This window comes from Diabrotica virgifera, chromosome 2, assembly GCF_917563875.1.
Source record: "Diabrotica virgifera virgifera chromosome 2, PGI_DIABVI_V3a".
In the NCBI taxonomy this organism is placed as follows: Eukaryota; Metazoa; Arthropoda; class Insecta; order Coleoptera; family Chrysomelidae; genus Diabrotica; species Diabrotica virgifera.
In genome coordinates, this window is record NC_065444.1 from 36,380,386 (window position 1) to 36,400,580 (window position 20,195).

At 32.7% G+C, this 20,195-nt stretch overlaps 1 protein-coding gene across 1 annotated transcript; it reads right to left on the reverse strand.

Annotated features, from left to right (window-relative positions):
- Positions 1-1,833: 1,833 nt before the first annotated feature.
- LOC114327416 (target of rapamycin complex subunit lst8) lies at positions 1,834-16,213 on the reverse strand. Its single transcript, XM_028276029.2, has 5 exons — positions 15,828-16,213; positions 15,409-15,774; positions 7,144-7,346; positions 5,270-5,415; positions 1,834-2,107 (listed from the first exon to the last, which is right to left on the reverse strand). Exons 1-5 carry the CDS (start codon positions 15,948-15,950, stop codon positions 1,995-1,997), a joined length of 951 nt encoding a protein of 316 aa, XP_028131830.1. The 5' UTR covers positions 15,951-16,213; the 3' UTR covers positions 1,834-1,994.
- Positions 16,214-20,195: the final 3,982 nt, after the last annotated feature.

Sequence of the window (20,195 nt, forward strand, 5' to 3'; positions counted from 1 at the left end):
AAAAAAACTGTAGATATCAAAATTGTATCTTTTAGTAACACAAACCAAATTCTTTTCCAATAATATCTTTAAGACCAATACAAACCGAGATACGGCATGTTAAAGGTTAGCTTTTTTCGTCAAATGCATAATTTGAAATATTCAAAGCCAAATAATGGGAAAAATTTGCATTTTTCGAGGAAAACTTAAATAATCTTTTTTCAAGTATACAATTAGACCTTTCAAAAAATAATAAAAAGTTTCTATCATGAAAATTAAGCGACTTATAATCAAAAAAATGTCGGTATCTGCTTTTCTCTACGAAAAAATCAGTGAAAACAACCCCCCAACTACCTTCCTAATTCAAAATTGGTCTTCACCTTTCTGTAGTTCCTTTAATATTTATATTATCAATACACTCAAGGAGTTTGACCTATTTAAAATGCCTAATTTTGGAAAAATTGGAGTTTAAAGAAACATTGATTTTTTGGAATTTGGTATTTTTCACCTTTTACTTCAAAATATCTCCGAAAATACTGAAGATACGAAAAAATTATGAACTACTAAATTGTAGCTTTTTTAATGACTAAAATTACCCTGTGTATAGATTTTCATTACAGTGAATAGTTAGCCAGATATAGCTCTTTAAAACCTCTATTTACCAGCAAACACCCCTTTATTCGAGCCCTTTAAACCCGCCCCAATTAAAAACTAAGGGATAAGAAACTTTTTATCGCCAAAAATATATAGAATATTCTTCGAGGTATTCTCAAAAAACCCTCTAAAAAAGTCTATTTTTTCGTCGAAAAACTAATTAGCACATAAATAGCACTATGTTATTTTCAAGCGGGAATAAATCGAAAAATATTAGTTTTACGAAGAAAATGTAAAAAACATTTTCTTAGAATCACTTTTTCCATCGAATTACATGATTAAAATGTAATAAAAAATTCCCACCCCCGAGATGGGGGGCAACCCCCCTTAAGATTTTATCGTATGATAGCGACATGATATAGAAAATGATCCTTGGACTATTCCCTACCTTCTGTGAAAATTTCAAGTAAATCCATGCTGGACGAAAAAATTGAGAGCCAAAATGCTTCATTTCCTCAATCGACTATTGGGGCCGACCGACTGGCTCTGTCCCGCCATACAGCTGACCGACTATAATATCTTTTATTTATATTTAATTTAGAATGTATGTACTGATTTTCAGCCTTAGTAAATGGATTTAATTACCTTCTTAGGAAAGCAACTTTGATGCCTTCTCAGTAACCCCCGTTCTACGTATCGCTTGACCGACCGCAGTATGTTTCTCTATACACTCAGAGTAATCAACTGTGAAAAATCTAGCTTTAGTAAATTCAAAGAGATTTTTTAGCGCTGCCTATCCGTCTATTATATTTCTGTAAAAATCCATAAAATAGTCTTCCAGTTTTTGATTTCTTTTATATTTTAAAGTCAACAGCTTCTTTTTTAATGTAAGCTTGGTGAATTTACTTTTTTTCGCAAAATGGCTTCGAGTGCTTTCAACATTTCTTTAGAGGTATTAGCATTTTTGATAATCTCTAAATGCTTACCTGTAACACACTGAAATATAAGCGACTTTGCTTTTCTATCATCATCTGTAAAAGTTTTTCTCATTCGGTAGAAAAAGGATTAGTACCTTTTTCATACTCATTAAACGACGTCACTGAGTCAAATATTTAGTATATTTCTGTAAAAAATTAATTTGCACAGTCTTGTTCCCAAAAAATAACTTCGAAATATAAAAATATCTGTACTTACTTGCTTAAGAAATGATGCCATTCTGTGTACTGTGTTACTTACGTTGTATTTTTATTAAAAGAAAAGTATTTATAAATATTTATTTGTCTTAATGTATATTATAACAAAGGTACCTATGTACAAAAGTTAATAAATTGTCTTAAATTAAAAACTGTGTTTTATTTTGGGTCATACTCGTAGAAACCCATAATAAAAAAACCCAAAATACATCTTTATACATAAATGGTTTAAGAAGAGTCTCTAAACGCCAGAGCTGTGACTGCTTTTTGATGCCCTGTGTAATCCCTTTCCATCGCTCCAGTTTTGACATTCCACAGTCTTGCACAACCATCAGAAGAAGCTGAAATATTCAAAAAGGTTACATCACATTCATTGTAGTCAGGATTAACCCAGATGTGCCTAAAACTTACCTTAAAATATTTTTTATTATTTTTCTTCAAATTTACGTGTTATGTAAGAATGTAAGGTAACAAAAACATATTTGTCGTCAAAACAAAATATTTATGTAAAATAAGTAAAAAAAATGCTGTACAAAATATGGTACACCAGGCATATAACCTAGTATTAGGTTTGGGTATAGTATAAAACAAAACATTTGAAATTTAAGAATACGTTGCATTTTGAACACCTTATTTATGAAATATTATGGCACAAATCATACTTTCGAGTTCTTTTTTCCTGTGGAATCACCAAATGGTCTAGTCGATCATAGCAAATTTAGACGTTTTCATTGGCAGATGGACGACCTAATCTACATTAGCGTCTTCTAAATTATAACTGAGCCAATTTTGTAAGTAAGGGAGCCCTTCACAAGGGCTATGGCCCATTAACAGAGTCACAGCTTGGAGTCGATTTCAAGTTCCCTCCCTTTCACGTTTCCAAAACATTCTCCTGCAAGGAATGTTGACATAACCACTCAATAGTAGAGTTCCCAGAAAAGCTTTGACCTCATACTCCCGAACTTCTTGTTGGCGATCCTTCTGTGAAGCATATCGATTGGCTGCTGACGCTGACGGTATAAGCTTTAGTATAAGTTACTTATCAACGAAACGTGAAGAACATTTAGCGGAACGCTTAGAATCATATTTTGGAAGTTCCTTTTTCACCAATACATTCACCTTCTCTCTGCATGTATTCTTTTACCTAGTGATATGTATTTTTTCTTTGATCCTTTACCTGTCCATTTACCTCTCAGCTCTGTGAATGGAATGTTTTATTGAGAATCGGGTAACAATATGCCTTCGTCATTATTTTGCACATATATTTGCGAACGAGGTTATAATTGCGAGCCAGGTAAATTATCCATTGCCCTTATATCTCTATCATCAGTCTTCGTCTGTAAGGACATCACATGCATTTACTGGAGACTCCACTGAAATACTGTCTACAATTGCTACTAAATTTTCATGATTCTCCAACATACCAAGCGCATCATCCAGTGAAAAGCCCCTAATAATAAATAGTATGGTATTTTCCTGGCGTACAATATTTTGTACACTAAAATGAAATAGCCCAACGCATATTGTAGAATAAAAATTTAATCAATTTCTAAATCTAAATAGAAATATATTCGCGGTGTGCAAGTACTTGGAAGGGAAACGAGAAATGACCGTGCGCGAGTCGCGGAGAAATATTGCAACTATCTTAAATAATTCATATCGTCAATTGAAATTGTCAAATTGACGTATATTTCATACCTTCTGTCAATGAAGCAGAAAAATTACATATTGCTCCACAATATTGATATGATATGCAATTATTATATAAAGGTAAATTTAATTAATTGTATTTTGCTTGCAGTACTGCATTTTAATAACTAATTTTATTTACTACATACAATTGATACGTTTTGATAACATAACCTGAATCTTATTTTTTCTTCTTATTATTTTTTTGAGCTATGGCCTCGACAATTATCCAGTAACCAGGACTAATATAATTGGACAATATAATTAAAAGTGCGAATAAAGTTGCAGAGCGCAGAAATAGGGGTCGCTTTGCCGAACTTGCACGGTCCCAATACGTGTTCTCTACCGGTATGTACAAAAATATATATATTTTCTGCATAAATATAACAAATAATTAATTAAGTATAAACATTCTCAATTCCTTTGCAATACGAAAATGCAGCAGCTGCATAATACTCTGGGTTTACTGATGAGGGGAAAAAGATCTCCGAAACCGGTATAGACTCTTCCTGCACTCTCCGATTTAACCAGAGTATTATGCAGCTGCTGCATTTTCGTATTGCAAAGAAATTGAGAATGTTTATACATTTTTAATTCATTTACTCTTTTGTTTGAGTATTAAGGAATCTTTCTTGTTGGACCTTTTACCACGCTGAGTAGATGAGTTGTGAATTATTTAAAATTCTCTCATCTTAATTTCCTCGGTCCCTGTATGATTTATAAATTTTGAAAATCTCAGGAGGTGTAACCAAAGAAAGTATTCCACCTGTTGTCAATCTGGTGATACGGAAGCGATATTTATTGTCGTTTTCTGTGCTACTTCGACTGATAACTTACTTTGTTTTTCGGTAGATGGCCCTAGTTCATACGTGACATTTCTTTCTTTGCAATTCGGGAAGGCCCAAGCTATGGTACCTGGGTAAATCGGAGAGAAGAGGATATGGGTTTACTGATGAGAGGAAAAAGATCTCCGAAACCGGTATAGACTCTTCCTGCACTCTCCGATTTAACCAGAGTATTATACAGCTGCTGCATTTTCGTATTGCAAAGAAATTGAGAACGTTTATACATTTTTAATTCATTTACTCTTGTTTGAGTATTAAGGAATCTTTCTTGTTGGAGCTTTTACCACGCTGAGTAGATGAGTTGTGAATTATTTAAAATTCTCTCATCTTAATTTCCTCGGCACCCTGTATGATTTATAAATTTTGAAAATCTCAGGAGGTGTACCCAAAGAAAGTATTCCACCTGTTGTCAATCTGGTGGTACAGCGATATTTCTTGTCGTTTTCTGTGCTACTTCGATTGATAACTTACTTTGAAATAATTAATTATTTAGCAAATCGTTTTCCTTTAGCCGTATTATAAAACTTATAATCTTTATCATAAAATTATCGCCAAATATATTGACGATTTATGTAATTTTAGTAAATTGGATTGTTACTGTTTTGTTTTTTTGACTATTTATAAGCTTTGTCGATAAAATTGTAAAATTTTTCATGGCAATAAAGCATATTTCTATTCTATTCTATTATTTATCACAAAGTGAGCAATTCACAACTACACCTTATGGTCCGTTAAGACTTGGTTAAGACTTACTGAAAGTATTTAAGCTGTTACCAAGACAAAGAATGTGCATATATGTATAAGTCAAAACATGTTGATGGTGTACAATTTATTGTACGTCAGGCACATCTGGGTTAAGTTAGATATTATAGTGTTTTTTGCATCTTTTTGTGTAATAATGACAAAATGTAATTGCATTGTACAAGTAATACAATACAACAATTTCTTTACCCCAAAAAGGTACTTTACCTGTAAAAATGTATTGGCCATCTGCACTGAAATCGGCGTCCCAAACCCATCTTTGACTCTCTGGCTGTTTTAATTCTTGTAATAGGCTGAAGTCAGCACAATTCCATATTCGAGCAGTTGTATCAGCTGAAGTTGTTACCAACATACTAAAAAATATATTACTGATAAGTTTTTGTTTGCTTTATTTTCTTTTTGCGGACCTTGAGGATTGAGTTTTTAACAGTCACCAGGCAGTCTCAGTTAACTAATCAGTTAGAGAGCATGAGTGAAGGACAAATTATCAGTGATAATGCAGTAAAAAAAGCAGGCTGAAAAAACTATTTCGGAGGTCTACTAACAGTGCTAGTACAAACAAACGCAGTCCATGCAGTAGCAGATTTCGAGACACAAGATCAGAACTAGAGTAACGAATTAACATACCTACCAACAAGACAGGAAACAATGGATGCATTAAAGCACTGAAGAATAACAAAGCCCAGGTATTGATAACACACCAGCTGAAATTCTTGAGGTACTAGTACACTTTAGAAGACCAAAAATAAGCATTTTTTCAAGATTTTTTTTCTTAGAATCTTTATTAAAAATGAACATAAAACTTTTTACATATTAATATCTAATTCTTAGAGAATACAAAAAATATATCTTTTTTCATTTATGCATGTACACTAATGTAGAGGGCGCCAAAGTGTAGGCCTCGAAAAAAAGTAGTTCCGATGGCGGACAGTTAATCTCAGGATTGGGACATCTGAAACAAAAAAATCGTACGGCATTTGAAAAAGGAAGGTTTCTTACGTGACAATTTACCACCGTTAGTGAAAAATTCCGCAAAAAAAAAAGATTTTTCGGGAAAAAATTTTGTGAAAAAATCGACCGTTTTTGTACAGTTTTTCATGGTTACAAAATATTTATTTTTTATTTTTTGATCAAATTGTGGTAAATTGTCACGTAAGAAACCTTCCTCTTTCAAATGCAGTACGATTTTTTTGTTTCATATATCCCAATCCTGAGATTAACTGTCCGCCATCATTTTTCGAGGCCTCGACTTTTGCGTCGTCTATCATATTATCGTACGTGCATAAATAAAAAAAGATATATTTTTTGTACTCTTTAAGAGTTAAATATTAATATGTAAAAAGTTTTATGTTCATTTTTAATAAAGGTTTTGAGAAAAAAATTCTTGAAAAAAATAATTTTTTTTTGGGCTTCTAAAGTGTACTAGTACCTTAAGGTTCAACCACTAGTTGTATCAATATTACACAGAACACTCTATAGCAAATTATGCAAAAATACAAAGATTATGCTGGACAGGTTATCTTATAGGAATGGATAATGACAGCAGAATGATAATGACTATAGGACACTTAGTTTTTTTAGCTGGTTTACCAATACTTGGTAGTTGTGGTGAAACATTTCTGCATTTGAATTGTGTTGATTTTCATCTGTTACCCTTTTATTCTATAGATTTCTAACCTATAAAGTGACTTTTTTTATTCGATGCATTTCTATACTCGAGTCGCTTAAAAGATGGAATCCAAGGTCGCATGATCACTCAATGCAAGCACTGACCGATCGTTCGAAACCAGACCTTCTAAGAACGGTTTACACCGTCATTATTTATGTTTCGCACTTCCGCTGGTGAATTTAGTTTGGCAGTGCTTAAAAATTCGGTTTTGTTGAGCGGTGTAAATGTGGGAAAAGTGGTGACATCGGGAGAGGAACGTTTAAGAGTGCGTGCCGTTCACGTGATCAGTCCATCTTTTCAGCGGCTGGACTATAGCATATATTTTCATTTTATCATACTTTATTACTATTTCATCAAAACTTCACTTATCAAAACCCTGTACATAGGAAAAATCTCTAACTACAATACTTACTTTGAATCTGGACTAAATTTACACTTTAATGTGTGCCTTGTGTGCGCCTCGAATTTCTGTTTTGGTATCATCTTTGTTGGAGTGTCAATCATTCCGGAGATCAAACTCCAGATGTAGCACCTGCCTTTATTGTTTACAGAAGCCATAAGTTGGCTATCAGGAGATACTTCCACATCCAAGATCATAGCATCATTTTCAGGTATCTAAAATAAAACAGTCTATAATAATAACTACCAGGAGAGAAAACCATGTTAGCTTACAACAAGATCTTCGAAATACAGTATAACCTGTCACATCCGGGCCGGTCATATCCAGACCTCCCCATATCCAGATGGTTCTACTGTCCGGATCTGCCGAGAAAGGCAGTCCTGCTGTTGGACAATGCACCCTCTCACACTCTCACCCCGACCCAGAAAAAAGAACTAAGAGATGGCGAAATAAAGTGTCTTTTTTGCCCCCAAATGCTACATCCCTCTGTCAGTCTATGGACCAAGCTGTTGTAGAATCTATAAAACGTGTCTATCGACGAAAGTTATTGACGCCATTGATTGCTGGAATGGATGAAAGGAGAAAACGTTAGAGACTCTAGAAAAAGTGGACATATCCGGATATTTTCATATACGCTGTGAGCTCGTACGTAGAAGGGATATTTACAAATTCGCGAGCGCCACTAGTGACAAGTCTGTAAACGATTACTGGAAATTTGACATAAATGTCAAAGTGATTAATTTAAAATTAAAATTAAAAACATTAATTATAAACAATATTAGTTTGTCAAAGCTGTGTTATATATTTTTACCTTAAATATACTTAAGTTTTAAATACTGAATTTAAGTTTTTTTAATGTTCCGTAATATCTAATTATAAATTAATATATTAATCTTACCGCCATCTACACGATAATTGTGAAAGTATCCGAAGTAAGAAATTCATATTTTATCAATAGAACGTCAAAATGATTAGCAAAATTTAAAAAAAATCGATTATAATTTAATTACTTTTTTGCGTTGTAAATATTAAGCGATAACAATTAAATAATAAATTTAAAAATTACCAGTGAAAGTTGATTAGTAATCCACTAGGAGCGACACCAGCGAAGCTCACAGCGTATATCCTGTTGATATCCGGATTTTTTCATATCCGGATCGGTCTGTCGCCACTATGGAGACCTACACAGAGGAGAGGAATCGAGATAGGACGACCTTGAAATTTTTGTACACGATTTTGCCTGTTTGCTTGGTTTCTCGCTAGGGCGGCGGTGGCGTAGAGATAGATGCTACTTTTGCATTGGAGTGAATGTGAAAATTTCGAAAATAATTAATTATTCGTAGTTAATATAAGATTATTGGTTTTGGTGGTTAATATTATTTAAATATGAGTTCCAAGAAAGCTTACACTAAAAGAACTTGCTTCATACCGGGATTTATATCGAGTTATCGTTCCGATAAAAAATTCAAAAGGGAACTTAATGAAGTTAATAAAGACTTTTTATAAATATTTGTCTTTATGTTATTTATAACGTTCATGGAATATACCTATTCGTTTGTATGTTATTTCCTTCGGTGTAAATAAAATTTGTGTCTATTATTGGTTTTTATTTTAACCTGAAAATTATAGTGATAATAGTAGGAGGATCTTGGAAAGTTTTTCTGTCGAAACAATGCATTTTTTGAGACAAAATATTTCACAAAAATTAACATTAATTTTATAAAAGTCAGACTATCGTCTGCGTAGTTTATAGACATATATTTTTATTAACTAAATTTAAACATCTGATAGGTAAGCTTTCAGAATATAGATAAATGATAGTATTCAAAAGAAAAAGCAGTTTAAATTTTGATAAAAAGAATAATTAAAAAAAATTTATCAATAAACTTCAAATTATTTAAATAACTTTTTAAACTTTTTAAAAACAATTACGTACAGTTAAGTCAATTTTTTCAACTAACAAACTTTTTGATATCAGTTACAAAGATATTAAAAAATTAATTTGCAGTTGAAATACCATTGGTATATAAATGTGGCAGTTAGATAATGTGACAAAATATTTCCGCTTCAAAATAAGCTGTCCTACATATTAAAGTAATGACAAATTTAAATTTGATGTCACATCTCCATCTACAATGGTATAAAAAGAATACACTTTTTACCACACGTCGATATGTTATAAGGTTAAAATAATTTATTTTTGGCATAAAACATATTCAGCTACAATCCACCAATAAATTAATGTCTAATTACGCTAAAAACAAAAATAAAATGAGTTAAATATTAAATAAGTCCATAAGAGCTAATGTATTTGTAGCACCTATTCGAACACTTGCGCCTCTAGCGGCGATTGCTGAAAGTTGAATTAGAGGTTGAAAAGTTAGCCCACAAACGATGCATTGCGTTTCCACTCCTTCTTACAGGTCTCCATAGTCGCCACATTGATCCGAATGTGACAGGTTTTACTGTACTTATAAAGACAAGACTATAAAAAGAATTCATAGACAAAGTGGGTTTGTCTGAACGATAATATGAGTTTAGGACAGGGAAATTGGCAATAGCACAGTAAGTCCGATCAGAGTATTAACTGCTACAAATCAAATCAATCAAATCAAATTTATTTAATCCCTTTACACTGTAAATATACAGATTGGACGTGTCAAAAAAATGTATAATAAGTATATAATAATAAGTAATAAGCTAAAACTAAAAATAATTACAATTACATATAATATAAAATATAGTGTGTTAACATACACAACATAATCAAAGTCAAAAAACAGATAACAATACAAAAACACTATTACACTACACGCAGTTCATAAGGCTGTCTTTAAATTCCTGAATGGAATAAAAACATCCATTTTCCAGTAATCTTTTAAGTTTTTTTTTTGAAACAAAGTTGTTAACTTTGAGTTCTTTAATTGTTCTGGTAGCATATTATATAAAGCGATACCTGAGTTTAAAGGTGATTTTTTTGAAAAATTGTATATTTTATTCAGAATAAAGTTGTCTTTATACCTGGTATTGTATGAATGTACATCCGAAAATTTCAACAAATTAAATCTCTTCTTAAACACATATGAAACTATTTTATAGATGTAAATAGATGGGACTGTTAAGATTTTAAAATGTCTAAAAGTATGTCGACATGAAGTTCGGAATGGTAAGTCGAATATTAGTCGAATCAGCCGTTTTTGAAGAACGAAAACTCGCTGTACGTCGCTCGATTGGCCCCATACTATTACATTATATGAAATACCGGAATATGCATAAGAGTAATAAATTGCTAATAATGTATTCCTGTCTAACATTTGTTTTAATGTCAACAGAAGATAAAATCAATTGTTTAATTTTTTACAAGTAATATTTATTTGTGGTACCCAAGACAAACTGCTATCTAAGGTTGTTCCTAGAAACTTTGCTGACTTGGTTGGTGTTACTAAAACATTATTAAACAAAAAACTACAGTTCGGTGGACATCTTTGAATAGTGTGGAAGTTGACAAAGATTGTTTTATCATAGTTTATCATGAGTTTGTTACTATGACACCATTTTGAAAATTCATTAAGAACAATGTTTATTTTCTCATTTAAACCTTTTTCTGTAGAATCAGAGAGAATTATACACGTATCATCTGCATACATAAGGACCTTGCCTTCAGATATATAAGAAGGAAGATCGTTAATAAAAATTAAAAAAATTAGTGGACCTAAGACACTTCCTTGTGGGGTGCCCATATCTATGTCGTATGGGCTGGATAGTATCATCAATTTTCACTATCATTTTCCTGTTTTTAAGAAAAGACATAAACCAATCATTGAGGGGACCTCTAATACCTAAAGAACCCAATTTTTTGCTAATGAATACGTGATTAACTGTATCGAACGCCTTACTCAAGTCAAACATCAAGGATACAACAAAATGACCCTCATCCATCCTATCACTAATAAATTGAGTACACTCTACCAAGCTAGTCTCAGTAGATGATCCTTGACGAAAACCATGTTGATTATTACAGAGCCGTCTGAAACTCGATAAGAATTTTTCAACTCTACTACTTACAGCCTTTTCGATTATTTTAGAAAACAAGCTTAATAAAGATATAGGACGATAATTATCCATATTCAGACGGTCACCTTTTTTGAAAAGCATAATTACTGACCCAAGTTTCAGACTAGACGGAAACTTACCTTGAGTAACTGATATATTTATAATATCAGCTAATGTGGGTGCTATAATTGATTTACAACTTTTAATTACTGAAGCAGGAACACCATCGGGTCCAGAACATTTTTTATTTGGCAAATTATTAATAATTTCAATAATATCATCTACAACTGGATTAAAAAACATACTATTGTTCAGTTGTGGACCGGTGGTACAACTGCTGAGAAATTAGATCCAAAATGAGCCGTAAGCTTATTAACAACGGCAACTGAGAGATGATCACCAAAAGCCATTGATTTATCAAAAGAATTAGTGATTATTTGATTTTTGTATTCTACTTTTGGTATAGAATTATCTGTCCTTTTGCCCTTAATACAATTGACCATATTCCATACTGTTTTATTTTTATTACTGGAGTGATCGATTTTATTTTTAAAATAATATTTGTTTTTCTCTTACAATCATTGAACTAACTTCCTTTTTTAATAATTTATACTCATTATTGACATTCATATCAAATGTTCTATTCCTAAGCCAGTTAAGATTTCTAAGTCTCTGTCTTTTGATATTGAGTTGGTCAGAGAATTTAATTTTATAATGCGCATCCAATTTATTCACATTAATGTTTTTCTCCCTCCTTTCGAAAATTATATTAAAATGCCATAAAAAATCATTTAAAAAATTATCGAATATTTCATCTACATCCTCCTCAGAATTGATAACATAATTAGATCGCGCAATGGACTGGCAAAATTCTGCTATTGAGTGTTCATTAATGTTTCGACTAGAAACAGTCTTATAAATTCCCTCAGTAACGTAGTTTCCAAAGTCAAACTTAAGTATTTGGCAATGATGATCCGATAGTGCCGGATCAAAATTGGAAATAGTGGTGTTTTCTGGTTTGTTTGTTAGTATATAATCAATAGAAGTAAAACTAGTATAGTTTATTGTTGCACAAATTCGCGTATACTCAGTAATTAGTGAGTTAAGCTTAAAAGCATTAAAGATATCAAAGAGTTTTTTGACTTATTTAAGTTTTCAAACTGACCAGTGGCGGCTGGTCAGAGGAGGCAAGGGAGGCTTAGCCTCCCCATAAATTTTTTACATGTGCTACACTGTTTTGTTTACTTTGCTATTTTGCTTCGCGTTAGAGATATCGGAAAGTTATTTGAACAAGTTATTCCAAATAATATTCTTACTCCACATACCAAATTTCATCACAAAATTTGCACTTTTAGTTTTTTTCATTATTTGTAGTCAGAATCCTAAAATCGCAGAGGAGGCTGCTGGCCGGAAAATCTCACTTGCTAATGCTTCGCGCAGCCCAGTAGTGTGTAAGCATGGTACTTTTACCATGAGGAGACCCGGTCTCCTTAGAGCTGCATTATCGCTTAACTCACACGCTGTCCGGAGATTGGGCAAGGGCGGCTAATCGGCGATTTTAGAATCCTGACTACAAATAATGAAAAAACTAAAAGTGCGAATTTTGTGATGAAATTTGGTATGTGGGATTAGAATAATATTTGGAACAACTTGTTCAAATAACTTTTTCCGATATCTGTAATGCAAAGCAAAATATCAGTAATTTAACGTGTTTTTGGATTCGCAGTAGGCCGCTTTTAGAATTAAAAAAATTCAGTTGAGTATCTTAAAAACTGTGAAGCTTCAACCTGAATGGACTGCAAAACTTCAAATCTGTATTTATTTTGATATGCATATCTACTTACAGAGAATTGTTAACAAATAAACGACACAAACTTTGGTAATACACTTTTACAATTAGACTAGCTATTTTTAAAATGATATGATGTTATGAAATTGTGAATTATGATGATATTATAAAAGGTAAATAAAAAATGGTCAAAAAAATGGGGCCCTAAATTAGATTTTTTTGGCGGATTTTTTTTTGCAAATTTTTCTAGATATTTTACGTTAGGTATAGCCTCCCCTATTGTAAAAATCACGAGCCGCCACTGAAACTGACATATGTTAAAATCACTGCCAATTATGACATACTCAAATTTACTATAGGCAACAGTTAAAATATGTGTAAATTGCTCGAAAAACCTATCCAAATCTTCGGCCTTATCAGAGGGTCTTCTATAAATATTAATAAGACAGTAGTCTCTCCTAAAAGTTATACCAGATACCTCAATAATCATTTCGATTGACAGTTTGTTAATGAAATTCAAAGGCTGACACTCTCTGCTTAAATCATTTTTTACAAATATTGAGGTTCCACCCCTTAACGTTATTACAACGGGAAAAATGGCTGATTAGCCTAAAATTATTTAAGAAAACATTTTCTATATATTGGTTATTATACCAGTGTTCACACAGAAATAAAAAAGAGAACTCAAAATCAGCAATAAAATTTTCAATTAATGATATTTTGTTACAACCTATGTTTAAACCTTGTACATTAAGATTAAAAATATGTAAATGTTCAGAAGTGGTTATACAATCGTCAGCACTTATGTTACCACCTGATTCACTGGTTTCTTCTGAAAATTTTTCAAAAACTTATATCTTCTCACTGCACATTGGTCGGGCCAAATTTCAGAATCATATACGTCTCCCACATTTGACATAGGGAAAGCTACTTTAAAGGAAGAAGATGACTTATCCTTTTTATCAATTTTTTCACAGATAAAATGAATGTGCGGAGCAGTTTTCGCCAGAGACTTCTTCAATGATTCCTCAGATTCGTTTGCAGACATTCTGTAGACATGTAAATAACCCATTTTCGGAATTGTTTTTATGTCGGTTGATTTATTACTTCCAATAATAATGTTTTGTTTACTACTTTTTCGACGATATTGAACTGTTTGCCATTCATGATCTTTAATTGCACTATTATTCTGTCCAATATTCTCCTTCACTTGTTGTTGGGTATCAGGAAATTTAGACTCCTGTCCCACAGGTAAAGCTAGATTAATTATGTCCTCCATTTTATTGTTTTGATATTCGTTTTCCACCTGTAGGTTAGGTATATTTGTTGATAACTTGTTTGCTTTGTTGACAAAATTGTTGACATTTGATTGAATTGGTTGTTTATATTTATGTTCGATATTTTTATTTTCTGGGTCATTAAGTTTAATTGGTATTTTATTTTTATCTTTGGTGTGATAGTTTTTTAATTCAGTCTTCAATAAATCGACTTTTTCTTGCAGCAAATAGTTATTAGATTTTAAAAGTTCATTATTATTTAACAGTAATTTATACTTATCTTCTTTTTCCTCCAGTAAGTGTCTTAGCATTTTATTTTCTAACTGCATAAGATTCATGGGTTCGGTAACATCAGATTGTTTTTCACAACACACCATGCGCGTGTCACATATTTTAGAACATTTTAACTTGCTTTTGATGACACAGGAAATACGATAACTTTTTCCGCACACCACACATACTATCGTTTTATTTGGCTTAGTATTACAACATTTAAATGTTTTATCTTCAAATGTTCCCTCATCTATTTGAGAGAGAAGTGACGGCACATTCACTCCGTCCGTCATCTTGGATACACTCGTGATACACTACATGTAGGAGCAGGTGGTTGGTGGCCTCCTTTTTAGACATCAAAAATGCCATCAACTGCGCAAGCTGACAAGTAATAACTGGAATACTGGAGAAATTGGAGGTATTTCCACACCTACAACACATGGTGAAAGAATACTTCTCAAGTAGACACAAGCGAGGGGTGATGTCATGCAGACATCGGCTGGGGTGCCACAGGGCTCGGTCCTAGGATGGTTTCTTCAGAATGTCCTCTACAATGATATACAGGAAGAAGATTTAGGAGAAAAGACACAGGTTATAGCTTATAAGGATAATCAGGTCATTCTAGTAGAGCACACTGATAACAGGCTTATAATGAACACAGTAACGTAATACTGCACAAGATAGTACGAAAATGTGGCTGAAAGACCGTGAGTCGACACTTGCTACGCATAAAATGGAATCTTTGATACTAAAAGGACCTAGACCTAGACACCCAGAAGGAGAATTGCATTCAGATGTATTCCAGTTACTCTAAATCCAACTCTCTACAAGTACAATTCACCTGGTGCAGCCTTTAAAAGATTTTCACCCTTAAAAAATACTTACAAGTTGTTCGTTATGATCAGTCCGTAAGTCCCACTTGTAAATGATACCGTTTTGATCCCCAACAAACAATTCCACTTGATTTGGATGCAGAGCAACACAGTTTATAGCACTTTGTACTTCGAAAATTTTGGGGCATTGGTTGTTCCTAGATCTCAAGTCCCATATTCTCGCTCTACTATCTTCACCCCCTGAGTACATCCATTTTCCGTCTTCCTGGAAGCCAACGCAAGTAACATTTTTGGATGTTCCCTCATAGTTAACAATGGCATTTGGATTGTTGGAAGTTAAGTCATACATGTATATATGCTGGTAACTGGCTGTGGCTAAATGCTGTCGGTCTGGAGTTATTTCTAAAGCATTAACTTGCTGAAATAGTTCTTAATTATTATTCACTTCATTTATAATAACTAAGTACCTACCGATTCTGCATGTTGTAGAGTTCTAGTACAAATTCCTGTGTGCGTCTGCCACAATTTTATGGTATGGTCGTAGCCCCCAGTGGCTAAAATTATATTGTCGTTTTCTAAAGTTTCTATAGTCATTTTTGCAGACTATTTTAACATTCTTTTGATTCAAAACAATAATTTTCAATAACAAGCAAATGTCACTGTCAAAAAGTTAGGTTAGAATATGGCTAAACTTTCACATTTCACAGCGCGACAGATGCCAGTGTCTAAAGCGTAGACGCTACAAACAAATAAATTGCAAAAAAAATAATAATAATAATAAATGAGATCTATAAAAATACAAACGATGTGTAATAGTCTCTAAACATCATACGAATAAGCCGAATTTTGTTGAGAATTAAAATTTTGGGACCTCAACAAAGATGCAAAAAAGTTTGCTACTCGGACCCTCCGGGCTTCCCTCATTCCCGATCATCCAATAGAGGGAAAATTGAAAACATCGATTTACCAAGACCTGTACTCCGTAGAAAAAATTGTTTCAAAGAGGAGATCTAGCACAGAATTTTTAACAAAAATGTTGTATCAGCACTTTTTGTATATGAACCGTTTTAGAGACAACGATTGAAGTGACCGGCGATTTCGTATGTCAGTTACGTGCGCGAAATCAATTTCTTTAAATAACATTTGTATCAACTCGACGATAAAAATTTGATATCTTTTGATAAGAGTGTGTCGTCATACCGAAAAAAAAAAAATCAAAATGCGTTTTACATGTGAAGAGTGCAGCTTTTATTGCAATTTTTACATTTGCAAGCAGAGTGCCTTTCTTATTTGATTATTTTACTATGTGTCTGCACTCTAAAGCCTCTAAAGGCCGCGTCCCACCATCAAATAATTTGATCAAACTGGTTTGAGCAAACTGAAAGTAACAGTTAGTGACGTCACATCCTGAGTGTGCATTGTGGATAATAATGAAAAATTTTAATTTTAACACATTCGCGGTCATGACTGCATATGAAGTCATTTACTCCATAAGAATACGTGTATAAAATGACAGCGTGTCAAATAAAGTACAAACAAGTTAGACAACTCAATACAAAAAATTTGATCAAACTAGACTGATAGTGAGAGCACAGATTTTTAGAATTTCAAAAAAACTGCAATTGTGACGTCACTTTGACGTACTTCCGGAGTTTGCTCAAACTGTTTAATCAAATTATTTGATGGTGAGACGCGGCCTTCACTGGCTAGGTTGAGGAGTGGGGAGCTGTTTGTTGTTTGTCTTAAGTTGTTCATTCAGAATGATATCTGTACCTAGATATTTTTTAATTTATTAATTTCCACAGATTCTAATAAAGATAGCTTAAGGCCTTTATTTTGAATATGAAGAAATATGAAGATATATGAAGAAATATGAAGAATTTGAAACTCTTCATTAAAAGAATAATTATGATCTAGAATCTAGAAAGTGAAGTGCGTATGTAGAAGTGTGTTTTTCTATTATTGAAAGACCTTTTGTGTTCTGCTATGTGTTTGTCAAAGGTTCTGCCAGTTTGACCGATGTACCTAAGTTTTGGGACAGTCACCAATCTCGGTTTGTATACAAGTACATATACACCATAACACCATTCTGTAATTGCTTTTTGTTTCTTGTCTTATTGTTCTTGTATTTGCTTAAATTGTTGGTTGCTCTGAAAGCTGATGTTATTCTATTCTTTTTTTTATGTATTTGGCTATTTTTGTTGATATAGGGGAATTTTTCGCATAAGTTCATATAATAGTTTAACAGAGACGCACGGTATAGTGCGACGGGCGGCGGCTTTAAAATCGAGTGGACGCTTATAATTATCAATTAAAAAACAACGGTCTAAATAGAAATAAGCCCCGATTACTCTTCATAATCTTGAAATTAATCTAAACTTCAATTCAGGCACGTAGAAACCACAAAAATATTTACATATGAGTTTTCAAGCTTCGAAAATGCGTATTTTTGCATTTATCATTTTTCAGATTTTAAATCAGTTATACCTCGAAACCTTTCAACTTTTGAGAAAAATGTCAAGAAATCTATTTTGTTTAAATTGACCCAAAAAACCTAAAACAATATTTTCCGGAGAAAAAAAGTGATTTTTTTAATAAAAAAAAATATTTAAACAATTTTTGCCCAAAAATTTCGTCCTTTTCTGATTTATTTAAAGGGGACATTTTTGAGTAGGAATCCGCAAAGAAACCGATTTAATTTTTTTTTCATACGGAAGCCTCACAACCTGAACCGTATTGCAACGTCTATCAGTCAAAATATTTCCAGAGATTGCAATTTGACCTCTAAGCTTCGAAATGTTTTGAATAACCGATATATTATAATATATATTATTATATAAGGTTTAAATATAACATTTTGTTTTTGTTATTTAAATATTATTTTATGTATTGGGAGAGAGTTGTAAATGTTTTTACGAGTTAAACGCTATTTAACAATCCATCATCACTTGTAGGTACATTAAAATATCTTGATTGCCTAACAAAGAATTTATGTGTTTTTAATGTCTGACGGGGGGTAAAAGGAGCAAAACTGTTCAAAATCATATATGTGCATAGAATACAGTTCACATAAAAAAAATATTTACTATACCTACTTCTTCTTCGGTTTTTTCCTATTGTTACAAAACTGACTTTAAGCGGTTGACTTTAGGTACTATTTTATTATTTATGTTTTTAGGCACTAAGTTTAATTTTAGTTGACTTTATTTATTTATTAATAACTTACTTCTAAACAAATGAAGGACACTGAATTTATATCTTTTATTTTACAAACTACGATGTCTAATTTATGTATTACACTAAATCTAGATATTCATTTATTTACATAATTACAAGTTCAAAAATATCGCGCTCGATACATATCAAGTACACCGACGTATTCAAATTCACAACTAACTGCTAATTTCCAAATCCCTCTTATTTATACAATGCTTAATCATATCGAATACAAAAGAATGATCCAGAATAAACGAGTATTTACATAATAACTTAAAGCACGTAAAATCGAATTTTCTAGTACAATAACAAAAGAACAATTATTAGGAAAGGTATGTAAACAAACTCGGTCGAGATCTTTCTTTAAATGAGGGTCTCCCATAAATCAATCAACCACAGGTGCGTAAATCATTGTATAAAAATAGGTTCCCGGTAAACACCTTCGGCGTCTGTTAGTCCGGGAGCTGAAAACAGTCGGGTGTCACACTATTAGGAGTTTGCCGTTTTCGGTCTCCACAGCACTGTACTCTCCCAGTCACCTTCGCTTCTCTGAGGTCTCTATCATAGCATTTTTCTATGTAAGTTTTCCATCTTGTAGCAGGTCTTCCTCTTCGTCTTCTTCCTGACGGGTCCCAGTTCAAGATTCTTTTCGGCCACTTGAGCTCTGGCATTCTTTGTGTACATGCCCGTACCACGTACCACTGCATTACCACTCTCACTAAGTCCACGTTGAGCAACACAGGCAGGCCCGCCGAGAGGGGGGTACAGCCGGTACATTTTACCGGGGTCCGGCAATGTAAGGGGCCCGGCGTCGACCAGACCAAAGACGTAGTTTTTTCCGTATTTTTGCTGTTCACTTTATGTGCATAATGCGTTTAATTAACACTCTGCTATATTTTATATTAGCTTTACCTCTATTTTGAAATATGCAGTGCGTCCATAAAGTAACGCATAAATTCATTATTTCGTAAACCAGCGACTATAAAGGAAAATCCCGAAACTGGTCGATTTTTATTTTTAATTTCCGATTTTTTGGCATATATATCATACTAGTGACGTCATCCATCTGGGCGTGATGAGGTAATTGATGATTTTTTTAAATAAGAATAGGGGTCATGTGATAGCTCATTTGAAAGGGTATTCAATTCTCATTTCCTAAAATAAACATTAACATAATTATTTAGGTATACAGGGCGTTCAAAAAAAACATTTTTTTAATTAAAATAATTGAGACAAAAAGAAGAATGTAGGTATGTAATTTATCTAATTCAAAATACGTGTTAATGTTGTCAGAAAACTGGAAAAAAATGTTTATTTGACAAATAAATATTGTTTTTTGTTTAAGTAAAATGTTAAAGCTGCCACCCATCTGCCTCTTACTAGTTTGGACATTTCAGTTAAGCGAAAATCAATGTTTATTTGTCAAATAAATTTTTTTTCTGTTTTCTGACAGTACATTCTTCTTATTGTCTCAATTATTTTAATTAAAAAATGTTTTTTTGAACACCCTGTATAAATAATTATGTTAATGTTTACATTATTGAATAGAGAATTGAATACCCTTTCAAATGAGCTATCACATGACCCCTATTCTCATTTAAAAAATCATCGATTACGTCATCA